The following is a 15,952-nucleotide window of genomic DNA, read 5'->3' as shown; positions in this document are numbered from 1 at the left end:
ACTAACTGTAAGCAGTATAATTTGCGAATGGGGAAACTGTAAAAGCTGTCTAGGGTTAAAATTGGTTTTTTCTGTAACTTCTAGTTGCCCATTAAAAGAAATAGTGATGGTTTTATTTCACAGTTGTCTCACAATACTGAGTGACAATCTCAATCCTAAATGTTAAACACAAATAATAAATAAAAACAGCAACCAGCTAAGCCGCGCTCTCATCACGTGAACATCAACAGCTCTCCTCTCGTTTCGCCTGCTTCACAGTCACGTGCAAACAGCCCGAACCCAGGCTTGCCCATCCATGGCTCCATGCTGTTGTTGCATTAGGAGCAGCGGCTTATAATCTCACACTCCTTGTTCCCCAAGCATCCATATTCCTTATTTTCAGCTCCTTCTTACGTGGATCCCTGCCATTTTCCCACCACTTTTACGTGCACCGCTCTAACAACTTCACAAAAAGTTGGTTCTTTTTCTCGAGAATGCTAATGATGAATCCGACGGTTAAAGTCTCATACAATCCCACTTCTTTCTGCAGGAAAAAGGCAGACAAGAAGGCTTTTGTGGGGGTGGTGGTGGATGTTTGTTTGTTGTTTTCAGGCACATCGTGTGGGTTTTCGCATGCTTCTTTTCTCTGTCGTTTTTGTACATTCCACCATATATTTATACCCTAAACCAAACCATATGCCTACGACCACCACCACTGCCTCTTCTGATTCCCCTCGAGATTTGAAAAGGATACAAGGTTGGTTCCAACTTAATTCCCTTTATGTCAATCATTTTTCTCTTTCTTTCTGTCTATCCCATTTCTTCTTCTTCTTTTATTTTATTTTAATTTTTTTCAGGAGGGGAGTACAATGGAGAAGTTGAATTCACAGCTATATTTGCAAAACTGTTACATAATCCAACAAAATGAGAGGCTAAGGAAGAAAGCACAGCTGCTAAACAGGGAGAATCAGGCGTTGTTGTCCGAACTGAAGCGGAAACTCTCCAAAGCAAACATGGATGCCAACCCTGGCCAGAACATCAGCTCTACTTCTGCCCCAGATACAGTTGCTTCCAACAAACATTAATCATGCGGAATACAGTTGATTCCATATCCACTAGGGTAGCTACATGTCCAGTTTCTGATAACTCTTTGTTGTAGGATTGAGAAAGAAAATAATGTTATGAGCTACAGATTTGTTACATGAAGAAATGAATACAATCCTCTCTCTCTCTCTCTCTCTCTCTCTCTCTGAATGAACAAATATAATTTCAAGAAGGACTATGCATTCATAGATAGATTATTCTTATTGACTTCTACCAACTAGGATAAAAGGTTGAGTTTGAAAAATCCTCCTATCTTCATGTACGTAACAGACTAGATCTTAAAAATCCACCTTCAGCTTCCTGTCTATGCTTGAGAAGGTTTGGTAGAATGCCTTGAAATGCTTGTAAGCAATGTCTACATCTTCCTTACCACATATCTCTCTCGCACTGCAGATGAACCGACAGCAAAAAACCAACTTAAGTCATACACCAAATGGAAGAAACAAAAAAACAGAAATGATTATTTGCCTTTTATCCAGCATCGGATTCTAATAAAAATGAACTCCAACAGATTTTTTTTTTTTTTTGACAATTGAACTCCAACAGTTTTTCTAATAAGGAGACTGATGGAACTATGGTGAAATGTGATGAGGTAGCTTCATAGATGTAGTGGAGCCAGTACAATCACTATATCATGCCATAGTATGGAGTGTGGTCACAGGTCAAGAACAAGCAGAGGCAAAGAAGGAAGCAGGCCTCTTGAAATGCCTGTAGAACACAATATGGAATTGGCCATAGCTAATTGGTATTGCCTCGTTAAGAAATAAATGGTCTACTTAAACCACTGCCAGACGCACTCCATAACTTTCCTCCCTGGGTCTACAACTAACAAACTTTACCAGGTGACTTTACCTGGATGAAGACAATTATTTGCCTGAACATTGGAACAAGGATCAAGCGGTCATTGTTTCCAACATCTGAATTTTTAAATTTTTAAGTCATCAAGTTTTTCCAATACCAATTTGAAAAGATTAAAGCTTAATAGTTTTAATCAAGTTCATTAAAATAATTAACATAAAATTTTTTGCATCAATTTATAATTTTTCCTATTAATTGCAGCTAATTAAGTGTTCGCATAGGAACTGGGGAACCTCCTTAGCTTGAACTTTTTATCCAATAACTTCGGCAAACCCAAAAAGCTCACAAGAGCAAGCATATTTAAGAAATCAGATATATATCCCAATGAACAATTCCTAACTCCTCCCTCTTGACAGTAGACATCCAAACTCTAGTAAGGTTGACTATTTTTTCCTTTTCTTCCTCTCGTGTGTGTGTGTGTGTGTGTATATGTTGATTTGAAGTAAAATGTCATAGAAATCAGAGAAAGTAATTCAATTTGTTACCTGTGCATCGAAAGTTGAGCAATGCCACAATCAACAGTACGGATGCCAACTCCTGATGCAAGAATTGGACCTATGGTGGAACCACATCCCATATCGTTTCTCACCACAAATTCCTACACGGAAGCAATTCATATGAAAAAGAATGTATATATATTCCCAATGTCTCAAGTAAAAAATCCAGGAACAAAAAACTAGATGTGCATCCAGGAACAAAAACTAGATGTGCATGGTATGCAACCTGTTGCTAAATTTTCTTCATTACAGATAACATGCCAATTAATTTATATAACCTCATCACATAAAGTTATAAAATTCTTACCAATACAAGAAGAGCTAGTCGTGAAGAATAATTGGAGATTTAGAATTATAACATATCATTCACTGTCAATGGGAATTTATGACGATGATTCAATAACAACTTAGCACAAACTGGTTGTTAATTGGGCAAGGGGTATAACTTTTGACCATACCTAAGAACCCAAGCTGGACCTAATCTAGCTGCTCTTGGGCCATGTTGAAGTTGTACACAAACAAACCGTAAACTTTGAATTTTAGGTTTAAAAGCCAGACCTTGAGTTATGACTTATTAGAACAAAAAAAAAACTAACTACATTTGAGGTTACAACTTGGTGATTACAAAAAGAGAAATATGTATTCCTTTCTATAGGGGATCCCTAGTGTCAGTGACCTTTTTAAATGAATTCAGTTTGTAATATATTTTTCAGGAATAATCCAATGGTGTACCTCATTCATATATGACTTTCCATGGGTGAATACATAACAGAAAAGTTAAATTTGTCCAACATCCAGAAACAATTTAGTAGCAATTACTATTGAGTGACAGGATCACTTCTTCCAAAACTTGTTAGAAGGTCAATTTCCAAAGTATGCAGAAAAAGCAAACTTATTAGTTAAGAAATTTAAGATGGGGTAAGCAAATTGAATTGGACAGACTATAAATGGTCAATACCTGAGTTGGAAGGTTATGGATTTTGCCAACTTCTTTGAATAGGAAAGCTGTGACACCACTAGTAGCATAGCGCTGGTTTGCATTGTGCTTGATTACAAGTCCCTTTTGCATTTCTGGCCGATGGTGTTCTTCATGCTTATCCATGAAATTTGGATGAACTCCATGAGCCATGTCTGCAGACACTATACATAGAAAGCATCCCTTAAAGATACTTTAGAAATTGCTTTATATGCACTACTAATAAGTAAAAGATAAAACAAATAATGCTAAACAAGTATAAGAATAAACAGACTTCTACAATTCTTGTGCATCAAACCCTTCCCTGTCATAAACTGTCACCAGTGCACTATTTTACTTTTCTTGGACAGATCCCATCTTGGTGTTCAGTATGTCTGACACCCTTCATCCATGTTATACACCAATACCAATGTTTTTTTTTCCCTAGTTAAAAAAGCAACTAGAGAAAAGCCTCAATTTTTGTACAGAAAAAAAATTGTTTTATCAGTGAAGCAGTAGAATAAATTAGAGAGGCTACAAACTGGGTAGAGTCATGGGAAACTTCTAGTTCCCCTCAAATGAATGACAATTATAAGAGATGACAAATACTATTTCACACTCCTCACCTGAAGTGAACATATATTAAATTTATCTAGCTGCCTAACAAATTTTTATTCTGGTCCATATGTAACAGTTGGTATTGAAGCATAACAAGTCTCATGCTGATTTATAAAATTTTCATCTTCTTTGGAATGCAACAGTTGGAAAAACTTATAGCACATCTTAACCAGCTCATTAAGTTGGCTTCATTAGCCTTATTGTTATCCTAGTTCCACCCTGTGGATGAATAAGCCAGGACATTATCTCTTGACCATTATTCTTAACTGCCATTGCAACTTAGTTCATTATTTTACAGAAACTGCATTTCTATACCTTGACTCAGTTTAAGATTTGAAAGCTTGAGGTATCCCTCAAACATTTTATTGTAACAGTCTCTGCTTTAGGATCATTAAATAAAATTGCGCATAAAATAGAGCATTAGGAACAAAAGAAAGTGTAAGCAGGAAGAAGTATCTTCTTTTTTTTTGTTAAGTATCTTCTTGCCAACAAACAAAAAGAAAATTTATTTTAAATCCATAAGCACAGAGAAAAGCAACACATATCAACACATAAGACAAGAGAACAAGAACTCAAAGCTAAGAAAAGGAATCCAAATGATGATTGAAAATCACAAAATTCTTCTCTCCTTCAGCCTAGAGTACTATAGCTCCACATTTGTATGTAGATCCACACCAACACCGATGTCTCAGGAAAGTGAATATGGTCCTCCAATAATGATCTCTAATTATAAGACCTCACCCTCCATAAGCCTAAGAAACTTCCGTCACTTAAGTATACGAAGGTCCGTATTAGGAGGGTTATCCAACTGACTTAAGCAACACCAACCAAGAACATTAACTTCTATACACTCAAATGCAGTTGAAGTCATTCTGTTACACCTTCAAAGGAACTGTTGCTAACTTTGTCATCTCTAGCAAATTGGTTGCCACATTCAACCAAATTATCTCAGCATAAATATGAAGACAAACACAAACAGACATACTGACACATTTTTAATGTCAAATTATTTTAGATCATTCAATGTATATGTCTATTTAGTCACAGGTCCATGGTACTTATATGAGAGTCTCTTTCTGTCAGATAAAGATTTGATACCAGAAGGTCCAATACCTTTTTTTTTTTGATAAGTAACCAGTAGGTCCAATACCTAGAATGACACATCACCAGGGTTGCGACTGTGATTCTAGTGATGGTTTGTTAAAAGGTAATCATGTTTCTTGGGGATTAGCTCTGTACTATGAATATTAACTAAATCATTGAATAAGATAACTCCATACAATAAGCAGATATAACATAATCAAGAACAGAAGAGTAATGAAGGGTCCAGCTGGCCCCAAAGCCAAAATTATATGAACTATATCATACCAAGAAATGAGTGGCGAATTGCACGCTCGAAAGCACCTTCACCAACATACTCATTAACTAAGCAACTAACGATGCGTCTCATAGCCTGAAACATGGTTGGTGCACCAGCTCCCTGAACTGAATCTGAACCCACCTAAAGAAGAAGAGTTTGAGAAACATTTGTTAAGTGGCTAACATAGCAAGAGCAAACACAGACATGAGATTATCAATATTTACAAATGTATTAAGAAAAACAAGCACAAATGTCCAGTAGAACTAGAAATAAACACAATTTTCAGAGACAACTGATTCTGAGTATTGATTAAGAAACATAGTATGCTGCTTATAAGCTAGTTACCTATTAGTCACTTATCTCCATAAACATCTGAAAAGTGATAACATTACTGAACATAAAACATTTTATACATGGATGGCAACCCTACTATTTCCTTCAATCCAGTTATAGTAGAGTTCATAGTAAAGTATGTCCAATAAATGGGAACAAGCTCCCATAACATAAAGAAAATTTTACATTACAAATTTGTACATATTGCACGTCCTATATGTGGCCATGGAAATTTTACAGGCTCATGATGATCCTTAGAAGTATGAATTGAGAAATGCATGTTTGAAAAGTGACATTAAATCATTACCATTATTATGACAAGCATACAAGATAGACATAAAACTCCATCCACGTGAAATTAACAAGCTATGGAAGATTATTACCTCTTCATTATCAAATAAAGCAATCATCCGAATTGCATGTTCACTTGATAAATCACTGGATAATTTACATGAATCAATAAGAGCCCGTAATGCACAATAACTTGAAGCAAGGTTGTCCAATCTTCCAGAGAAAATAAATTCATCATTTCCACCTCCAAGGCAGCTAGGCTGGGTATCACAAACACTTAACTCAACACTCACTATGTCATCAATGCCACAGTTCAACTCATCCGACAAAGCCTGAGAATTGAATTTAGATTAATTTTAAGAATGATGTTCTAACACATTGAACTACTTCATAGAAATTCATTTAGTGCACCATTACTTTAAACGATTATCTCAACAAATCGGCAAAAATATTTTACTTGAAAAGTTACCCATATAAAGACATAACACCAGTCCACTAACAAGTTAGTCAATAGTAATACGTGTTTCAAAGACACTAGTCACAGTATTGGTGGTTTATCAATGTGAAACTACATAAATTACAATGATTAAGTCTGTTAGATGAGTTGTTAGGGTTAGTAATTCATTAGGGTTTAGGGGTAGTTTGGTCATTGTGATATTTCCCCAATCTTATATATTAGGATGTTTGTAGTAGGTTAACAAAAAGCTAAATAATAGAACAGGCCTCCTCTTCTCCCTCTAAACTTCTTGCTACAAACCTCTTAACATAGTATCAGAGCGTGTTTCGATTCTTGGCTAATCCTTTGTTTGGTTTTCTCTCATTGGTGGCAGCATCGCCCGTGTGGGCTAAGTGCCTTCATAAAGCTCTAAAAGAGCTGAATATAGTCTATAGTAATCGGGAAAAACATCTCCGGTGAAAAAAAAGGAAAAAATTTGTTTACCGTGTGTTTTCACGGTGGTTGGTCGTCGTTGTGCCTTGTGCAGTGCCGCTCGGAGGTATTCCAGTGAACTGAAAGTTATTGGCAATTTCTAAGTCTCCGGCAACCTTTTGTGGTGTTTGCCAACACTGTCTGATCGTTTCCAGCGTATTTGTGGCTTTTAATGGTGTTTTTTGAGTTCTCCGGTGACCTCTATAGTGTTTTGAGGTGTTTTCAGCAATTTTGGTGGTCTTTGGCAGTTTTTCAGCGTTTCTAGTCGTCGCCGGTAGGTTTCCGGCGTGTTTGTTGGAGAAGATGACCCTATTTGGTTACAGGTGTTCCATGTCACCTATCTGGGATAAGGATATCCCAGTCTCAAAACCAGGATAAGCCTATCCGCATTACTGTTCATCACGGTTCAGACCAGTTCAGCCCTGTTCAGTCACATTTCAGCCCGGTTCAGCCCGGTTCAATCACATTTCAGACCAGTTCAATGTGTTTTCTTACCGGTTCAGTTGGTTTCTTCTCGGTTTATTGTGTTTAAGACCAGTTTAGTGGGTTTTATGCCCGGTTCAACATGTTCCAGGTCCGGTTCAGTATGCTTAAGACCGGTTCAGTGGGTTTTATGCCCCGTTCAGCTTGTTCCAGGTCCGGTTCAGTATGCTTAAGTCCGGTTCAGCTTGTTCCAGGTCCGGTTCAGTGCATTCCAGATCCAGTTCATTCTCTTTTAAACCGGTTCAATGGTTTTTTGTCCGATTCAGCCTCTTTCTTGTCCAGTTTAGTGGGTTTTATGACCGGTTCCAGGTTTCATGTTCGGTTCACTTTGTTTTGAGGATTGTAAGTGCTGTTTTAGCCCGGTTCATGTTGGTTTGGGCTACATGTTGCTCAAGGGAAATGGTTCCCATTCAAGTTTTTGATGTTGGTTGATCACGGGTAACGTGATCGTTATTTGTTATCGAGATCCAACCGGCCTTGGTTTTGTGCGGTGGTTTCCAACCGGTTAGTTGTTTTCCGACGAGATTCTACCGGCCTTGGTGTTTTGTGGGGAGGTTCGACCGGCCTTGGTGTTTTGCAGTAAGGTCCAACTGGCCTTGGTGTTTTGCAATGAGATCCGATCAAATCCTAGTTGTTGGTTGTTAGTTATCGGGATCCGACCGGCCTTGGTGTTTTTCAATGAGATCTGACCAGCCTTGGTGTTGTGCGGTGGTTTCCGACTGTTTGTTGTTTCCCAGCGAGATTCTACGGGCCTTGGTGTTTTGCGGTGAAATCCTATTGGCCTTGGTGTTTTTTGGAAAGATCCGATTACTCGTTGCAGTTTCCGGTGAGTTTTCGACCGGCGTTGAAATTTTAGCAAATTTTCATGTTATTTTTATATTTATCAGTCTTTGTATTGTGTGTTCCAAGCTGTCCCAGCTTAAAGGGGAGTGTTAGAGCATTTCTATGTGTTTTTCGCTTGCTATTTTCTTCCAAGTTGGATTTATATGATTTATATGATCCAACTTGAGGGGGAGTGTTAGAAGAGTTATTAGGGTTAGTAACTCATTAAGGTTTGGGGGTAGTTTGGTCATTGTGATATTTTCCTAATCCTATATAATAGGATGTTTATAGTAAGTAGGTTAACAACAAGCTGAATAATATAGAACCAGCCTCCTCTTTTCCCTCTAAACTTCTTGCTACAAACCTCTTAACAAAGTCATCTAACTTTGTCCTAAACAAATTTTAAAATGAAGTCCTTTGTTCCTAACATTGACATTCTAACACTTGGAATAATGTGAAAATGACATGGTACGACCATTTTACTTTTACATAGAAAATGCTTAATTCCCAATCCACATCAAAGAATTGATAAACATTCATTAATTTGCTTACTGTAGAAAAAACCGAATGAGATACCTGCATAAGCAGTGGATGATGAGCAGGTTTTAAAGAAGATGCTGTACTTTTCTCTTTTGACTCCAAAGTTTCCTCTATTTTTGTTGAAAGTAATGGAATCAGATGAGTCTCCAGATTTGGTTTAAATCCATCCTTATTCACTGTGCTAAACAACCAAAAAAGAAACAGAAAGAAAACCAGCAGATAATCTGAGTGATCGTGTGGTTTTGCTGCAAGTTCATAATGCAATAATAAAATACGTATGAAGCACAACATAAGAATCTGTTTTAAACTTCTTATCAAAAAGAAACTTTTAAAACTCAAGAAAGTGTCCTTAAAATATCAGTCACATGCACATGTGGCATGCATGTGAATGATCTCTTAGGGTACATTTGGATGGAGGGAGAGGAAAGGAGAGGGGGAAGAGATGGGGGTTGGATACAGGAGAGTCAGCAGTTGAGTTGTCAAATATCGAATTAATGGTGCTCGAATATCTTGATAGAGAAGATCAACACAAAAATGGCAAGAATCGGGCATAAGATTTGAGGATTGCTTTTCTAATAATATCTTTTTGCTTTGACTAAAAATTTAGGGTTATTTCGTATTTTATCCTTTCTTTTTTCAAGTATTTTACTTGGAAAGCACTCAACACTCGGCATATATAAAAGCATCTAGTTTGTATTATTTTTCAATTCTTTTTTGGAATATTAATAAAATTTTAGTCTTTCAAAAAAAAAAAAAAACTTTGGGGCAACTATGGTCTTTCTCTTTCCTAATTGTAATTTTATCTCTTCCTGAGTTTTCTTTACAGCCTTCAATTCTTAATTTATGCTACTATCATACATTGTCAGAACAATCTTAGTGTTTTTTTTTTTAAAGAGAAATGAGGGAATTGAGGGGATTTGGAGGCATAGCGTACCCCCTCGAATCCCCTTTTCCTTAATTTTCTCAAATTAGGGGTAATTTAAAGGGAGAGGACAAAAGGTTCTAAGGAATTTTTCTATAATTTCCTTTGCACCCTTCATAGTTCATTAAATTACCAGCAGTGCCTAAACAAAACCCATTACATTTATCTCACTTTATTGTCAATTTTAAAAGTTTCTTATCCTTTCCTCTCCTTTCCACCCAGCAACCAAACAAAGGGCAGGATATCTATTTTGTGTCCTATTATTTATTAATGCATCCAAACAAAGGAACCAATAACAGTTCCTTCTCCTCTCCTCTCCTCTCTTTTCCTCTCCCTCCAAACTTCCAAAATTCAAGATCAAATCTCAACAGATTAAACGGAAAATAAAAACTATAAACAGAGAAATTTCACATCATGGACAAGCATAGAATTATAAAAATACCCTAAAAGACATCTAAGGTCCCAAAAGTGGTTCCATAAATTGATAGGTTGGTTTCTTTCGGATATGGACATCTGGATCTTTCGTGCAACATAAACTGAAAATGAATAAGGCTTCAAAAATTCAAGTTCTGAATCCAAGGGTGAGCTTCACAAATGATCTTCTAGATCAACTAATTTTATTGGCCACACATGACAAGGTAAAGAATTTTTACTAACAATGAGAAGCATAGTACATTAGTACCTAAAGAGGTAAATCATCACACTATAATGTGCATTTGATAAAGGCTAGTTTTGATTTGAATAGTGTTTATTGATAACATAGACACCTTGTGTCTTTTAGTATACAATTGTTACTGGTCAATCTTCTAAAAGTTCAGGTGCATGTATCGACACCTCTTTAGTTCAGATTGTTGCCTTACATGAGAATACTGTATTGGTCCAAATATATATGTTTTTTTTTTATTTTTTTATAATCTGGATCTTGTGTATTGGCCCAAATATATTCATATCTTATAGGTAAAATGATTTATAAAAGGAAAGATAAGAAGGATGAGGACCCCAAAAAATAAAAAGACACAATTAGTTTAAAAATCAAAGGCACAGTTTGGGTGGGTAGAATGGAAGTGTTATCACTGGAGCAGCTGTTAGAAGAAGAAAAAGATTATATTAGAACTTTTGAAGTTGTGGCTCCACTGAGTATGTGATAACTTTCTTCCCACCAGTTTGCCATGTGCTTTAAAACACTACAATAGTAGATTGACTTCTAACAGGTTTAGTTTGAAAACAAAGTTCAAGGTCAATTCTCATTACATTGATTCGAAAAGAAGTACTCTAGACACAGCAATTTCATTTTTTTTTTCTATAAATAATCAAGATATCATTAAAAGAGTAAGGCACCCCGAGGTACATAAGAAAAAGCACCTAACTAGAAGAAGAAGAAAAAAAAAAGAAAATCATGAAAACTAAGCATCAAAGGAGATACAAATGTAGCTGTCCAAAGATAAAGAATATTGAAGAAAAAAAAAGACTTAAGTTCTTTCAACGTCCTCTTGTAGTCCTCAAAACTTCTATTATTCATTTCCCTTCAAAAACCCTACAAAAGGCAAGAAGGCACCATCTTCTACGACGCAGCACTCTAAGTGCTATCAGTAGTCCAACAAGCATATAAGTCAACTACTCGTCTAGACATTACCCAAGATAGCCCAAAGCGACTGGAGAAAGCATTCCGTAAGGCCCAAGTAACCTCACAACGATAAAGAAGATGGTATACAGTCTCCCTATTGCTCTTACACATACAGCACTTGTCGCCGACAATGACATGTCACTTTCTAAGATTGTTCATGATAAAGATATTTCCTAGGGGCCACCGACCATAACCTCACAATTCCGCCTTTTAAGATTGTTCATGGTAAGCATTCCATGACAAAGCAATTTCATATAATGGACAAGCATAGAACTACTCTAAATATACCCTAAAATACATCTAAGGTCCTCATTCATCCAAAGGGGGCCATATGGGAATGACCATAAGGGAAAACTTGTTTTTAACCTTGTTTTGGCTTGGTAATTTTAACTAACATACCTGGCGGGATTAGAACCCAAGACCACTCACCCGCCAATTGTAAAACTTAGTGTTAAGTTCTCCAACACCAAAATCTTAAACATCAAAATTAAAAAGGGAAACAACCTACCCAATTATTTGTCATCCATTTCTTTCTTAATCATCTATATCTCTATTGGACACACTTTGGAAACAAAACTACCGTTTAAAACCAGATATTCAAGTTGAGCTTCATATGAGAATGCCCCAAAAGTGTTGCAAAAGATGGATACTTTAGCTTTGTATGTGTGTCATGTCAACAACCATAACTCAGTCCAGTCTAAAGTTAAATTTTTAAAAAATTGATTCATAATCTATGAAGATGTTGAACTCTCATTTTCCTATATTATCACCAGCAATATACAATAACATATTTTCAACAGAATAATCATCAATTATGTTTAAATGATAAAGAAAATAAACTTTGAGGAAGCAGTGGCAAACCGGTCAAGATGAATGGCTAGTGTTGGTATCCTTAACAGAGGCCTCTTTACTTTGACAAGCTTGTGCATGAAAGAACCGTCACTACCTCTCACTATCACCCTTCCTGCAACACTTAAGTCTCTATCAAACCAAGTATGCCATAAACCACTACCATAGGTCTGCACATTGACCATTCGAAAACCAGACTTCGACGATGCAGATTTTGGTTTTAGTTTTAGACACGGGCTGTCTGTGTGCGCAGCAATGACATGAAAACCATTACCAACAGCGTACCTACATAACTAAGAAAAACCTTTTATTAAACAATTGTCAGTAAACCTATGTCGCATAAGGTTGGTAAACATAATGAAAAAAAAAAACAGAAAAACTTCAATATTTGATTACAAACAAGCTAGAAAGAAAATACTGGGAACTGTAACACTGTTTATCAAACAAAACAAGAAAGCATAAGGGAAAACTGGTTGACAAACTATGCCACAAGAAAATAAGGACCAGATAATGATGCCAGTCCAAAATTGGCAGTCAACAGATTTTAAAGATTGAATTGCTAATGAAGCCCGCCATTTTTTTTATTTTATTTTTTCTCTTTTTGATAATTTAATGAAGCCTACTTCATGATCATTTTTTCAATTACCAAGAGTTTTAAATAAAAGAGAGGATTATTCCACTCACTTTTCTCCAATGGCAAAAGCAACTAAGCAAGACATATTTCGAGTAAAGAAATATCGTCCACCAGGCTTTAGGTCCCATTCATCATTCTCATTTAACAAATGAAAACCAGCAGCAATTAGTTGTCGTTTTGCTTCGGCTGCAGAGAATGATAGCATATATTAGAGAAAAAGATTAGACCATGTACCTGATCACCTAAAAATTAAATTAAAGCTGATTCTACATTACCTTTCTCAGGACATAAGGATCATTTAGCCACAGCAGTGAGATTACTAGTACTAATTAAAATAAAATAGCAAACAAAACCAGACACTATTTTAGAAAACAAATGAAAGCGAATTCCAAACTATAAAATTTTATTCATACACCCACACTAATGCCAATGGTGATAGGTTTAGTGTATAGAAACTTCAGCCAACCTAAGCATCACTGATATCTTTACAAGGGAGCTGTACCATACCAGACACTTGGACACTCCCATTTATGTATGCAATACTTGTAAGATGTATCAAAAATTCAGAAATACAACAGATAATAGCAGAAATATATCAAAAACTATAAAACCCCCCGAGGTAAACCCCAAAGAAGCATCCAACGTTAGGTTGCATGCTTTAAGAAAAATAACATGTCTGTAAGAAAAAAATTAAGAAGTGTTTATAACATATTTTTTAACCATTTTTGAGAGAATGACTTTGTTTTACAGAGATACCTTATCAAACTATTATAGGTTACATAAAGGCAGTTTTCAACAATTTAGTTAAAAAGTCAATGTATGATAATTAATATTCTAGAAGCAAAAACAATAATGTAGCCCAGATTTCCTACTTCAGGATTTCCTACGTCATCATATTTGTAGCCCAGATCCCTATCGTGCTTCATACAAACTAATAATATTCTAGAAACAAAAACAAATGTTAGTACTATCAATCCAAAAGTTAAGCAATCAGGAAGTTTCAATAATGTATATCAAGCTAAAGAACACTAACTCTAACACCCACTCACAGGCAGGCCTAACTAAGAACATTGAAACAAATGCAGGCCTTACATGTGTAGAACCAAATAAACTCTTAACACCCACTCACAGGTAGGCCTGCCTAATAACGTTGAAACAAATGCAGACCTTGCATGTGTGAAGCCAAATAGAATCGGAAACTGAAACAGATAGAAATTCCTAGCATTCAAACACAAGACTTATCAACAAAACCAAGCACGATATTAAGTGAAGAGGCCCAACTAGCACATAAACCATATCAAGTCCACACAAACTCCCCCTCTCATGTGCTGGTGCAAGAGAAACCAGAGATAGAAGCTAAATGAGCACAACATCTTAACAGAACCAGAGAAAAATGCAAATAGACCAAGCATAAGGAGTCCAAGAACAAACAAACCAAGCTTTAACACCATGTTAGAGCATCCAACGTAAATATTAAGGTAGTAGGTGGAGAAGTTCAACCATTAAATAAATTCATATCAATGTGCACACAAAAGCTTTGCAAAACAGAAGCAGTCAATATAGTAGCTTTGCAAGCATCATTAGTATAATTGTCAGTAAACACAAAAGCTTGAAATCACACCACCTAATTATGGTTGATTAGCCTGAATGTGAACATAAAAGAATTGCCAATGCAAAACAAAGGCAGTGAATATAGTAGCTTTTCATGCATCATGAGTACAACTTTCGGTAAACACAAAAGCTTGGAATCACAAAACCTAATTATGATCAATTAGCCTAGAGTTATATGGGACATTCCCTAACTATTACCAACAGATGGTATCAGTAAATAATTTTTCCATTCATGCGAAAGCTTGTTAGGTTGCAATATTGACCTACCCTTTTTATCACCAATTAAAATGGATGACCGGGCTGTATCCCAAATCTTTTCAGCACTGATTCTTCTTAGTTAAAGCTGTCAACTAAATCAACTTTGTTTGTGGCTCAGTATAGGGCTAAATTAAACAATTGTTCAATGTTAACATTCTGCGTGGATCTGTTACAGCCACTGGATGCTGTGCGGACAGCCCTTGGCCTTAAGAATATGGCAATATATAGTCTGCTGGCATAACAATCCACGAGTTCCCCAAAGTTGAAAACTATGTTTATATATATATATTTGACACGTACTCAGCTAGAAAATCTTCCTTTCATGCTTTGTTTTGTATTGTATATGAACAAATTTAGGAAAAGAGCCCAACCGTGAAATGTTTAACTCTACATTTCGAACTGTGTGACCTAAGTAACAAAACTTGCACTCAGCAATGCCTAAACGTTATATATGAGAAGTTCCAGTGAACCGTCAACTTTCAAAAACATATTTCGAGAATTTTCTATCAAATTCTCACTAAGCAAACAAAGACTTGTTATAGAATCAAATAAATTCATCAGAAACCAAGAAAAATGAAGCCAAATAACACAGAACAAAATACAAAGAAAAATCCTTTTGTACCCGTAGCATGAAAGTGAGTCCAGGACTCATTGAGATAGTCCAGAAGATCCCCCACTATAGACCCTCTCGATCCATCCGCCGAAGACGAACTCTGAAAACGCACCGAATGAATTTAGCTTTAGACACAGAAAACACGCAGATACACACGCACACACAAAGATGGGGACCTGGTGGGTTGAAGCTGAGCTGGAGCAGAGAGGAGTAGCGGAGAATTTGCGGCGGAGATTGGTGTTGAAGGAGTGGGAGAGAGAGTGAGGGCATTTTGTTAGGAGTAAGGAGGGCTTGAGAGTCGTCGGAGAAGAGTGGTGGAGGAGGTGCAGCCGAGTTATCGCCGCCATTTTCCTTTTGTGGCTAGCGCTGTGCCTCTGTGTGTGTCAGTGTCGCCGCGCTGGTCCGCAAAGATTCGATGTTTCCATTCGGAACCAATTCGGTTATAGAAATGCGAAAAATACTTTTTTTTTTTATCTTATATTTATTTCATATTAATATGATAGTTTCAAATAATTCTTAATTTTTGTTTTAATTAAAACTGTACAGTAATATTGTAAAGAGAAATTATTATTTTTATTTAATGGATTCATAAGCGAGCTTACAAATTTAATAGTAAATTTTAAAAATAAAATGAAAAATAAATTCATAAGAAAATGATATCAGACACATTTGT

At 36.2% G+C, this 15,952-nt stretch overlaps 1 protein-coding gene and 1 pseudogene across 4 annotated transcripts; one reads left to right on the top strand and one right to left on the bottom strand.

Moving 5' to 3' along the window:
• The first annotated feature begins 142 nt into the window (after positions 1–142).
• On the top strand, positions 143–1,076 carry LOC148587398 (protein LITTLE ZIPPER 4 pseudogene; annotated as a pseudogene). The gene is made up of 2 exons (XR_015911493.1): positions 143–736; positions 837–1,076. The product of XR_015911493.1 is annotated as a protein LITTLE ZIPPER 4 pseudogene (transcript).
• LOC132190402 (Zn-dependent exopeptidases superfamily protein) lies at positions 1,067–15,722 on the bottom strand. Of its 3 annotated transcripts, XM_059605382.2 has the most exons (10): positions 15,456–15,722; positions 15,289–15,379; positions 12,848–12,983; positions 12,176–12,448; positions 8,805–8,949; positions 6,088–6,327; positions 5,380–5,512; positions 3,397–3,578; positions 2,427–2,539; positions 1,067–1,470 (listed from the first exon to the last, which is right to left on the bottom strand). In XM_059605382.2, the coding sequence occupies exons 1-10, from the start codon at positions 15,624–15,626 to the stop codon at positions 1,362–1,364; spliced, it is 1,593 nt and encodes a 530-aa protein (XP_059461365.2). In that variant the 5' UTR covers positions 15,627–15,722; the 3' UTR covers positions 1,067–1,361. The 3 variants fall into 3 exon arrangements, with proteins under 3 accessions (XP_059461365.2, XP_088369730.1, XP_059461372.2); XM_088513604.1 differs by lacking the exon at positions 6,088–6,327; XM_059605389.2 differs by lacking the exon at positions 15,456–15,722 and having other exon boundaries at positions 12,176–12,456; positions 15,289–15,378.
• Positions 15,723–15,952: the final 230 nt, after the last annotated feature.

The sequence above is a fragment of the Corylus avellana genome, chromosome 2, assembly GCF_965113065.1.
Source record: "Corylus avellana chromosome 2, dhCorAvel1.hap1.2, whole genome shotgun sequence".
Taxonomy (NCBI): domain Eukaryota; kingdom Viridiplantae; phylum Streptophyta; class Magnoliopsida; order Fagales; family Betulaceae; genus Corylus; species Corylus avellana.
This window is presented reverse-complemented; position numbering and strand designations above follow the sequence as displayed.

Bases quoted from the DNA above. Each gene is read 5' to 3' on its own strand.
- LOC132190402 (XM_059605382.2), bottom strand. From the start codon at position 15,626: ATGGCGGCGATAACTCGGCTGCACCTCCTCCACCACTCTTCTCCGACG. The intron at 15,380-15,455 runs GTCCCCATCTTT...GTGCGTTTTCAG, and splicing joins GCTCAGCTTCAACCCACCAG to AGTTCGTCTTCGGCGGATGG. The intron at 8,950-12,175 runs GTTTGCCACTGC...TTGGTTGTTTAG, and splicing joins CTAGCCATTCATCTTGACCG to CACAGTGAATAAGGATGGAT.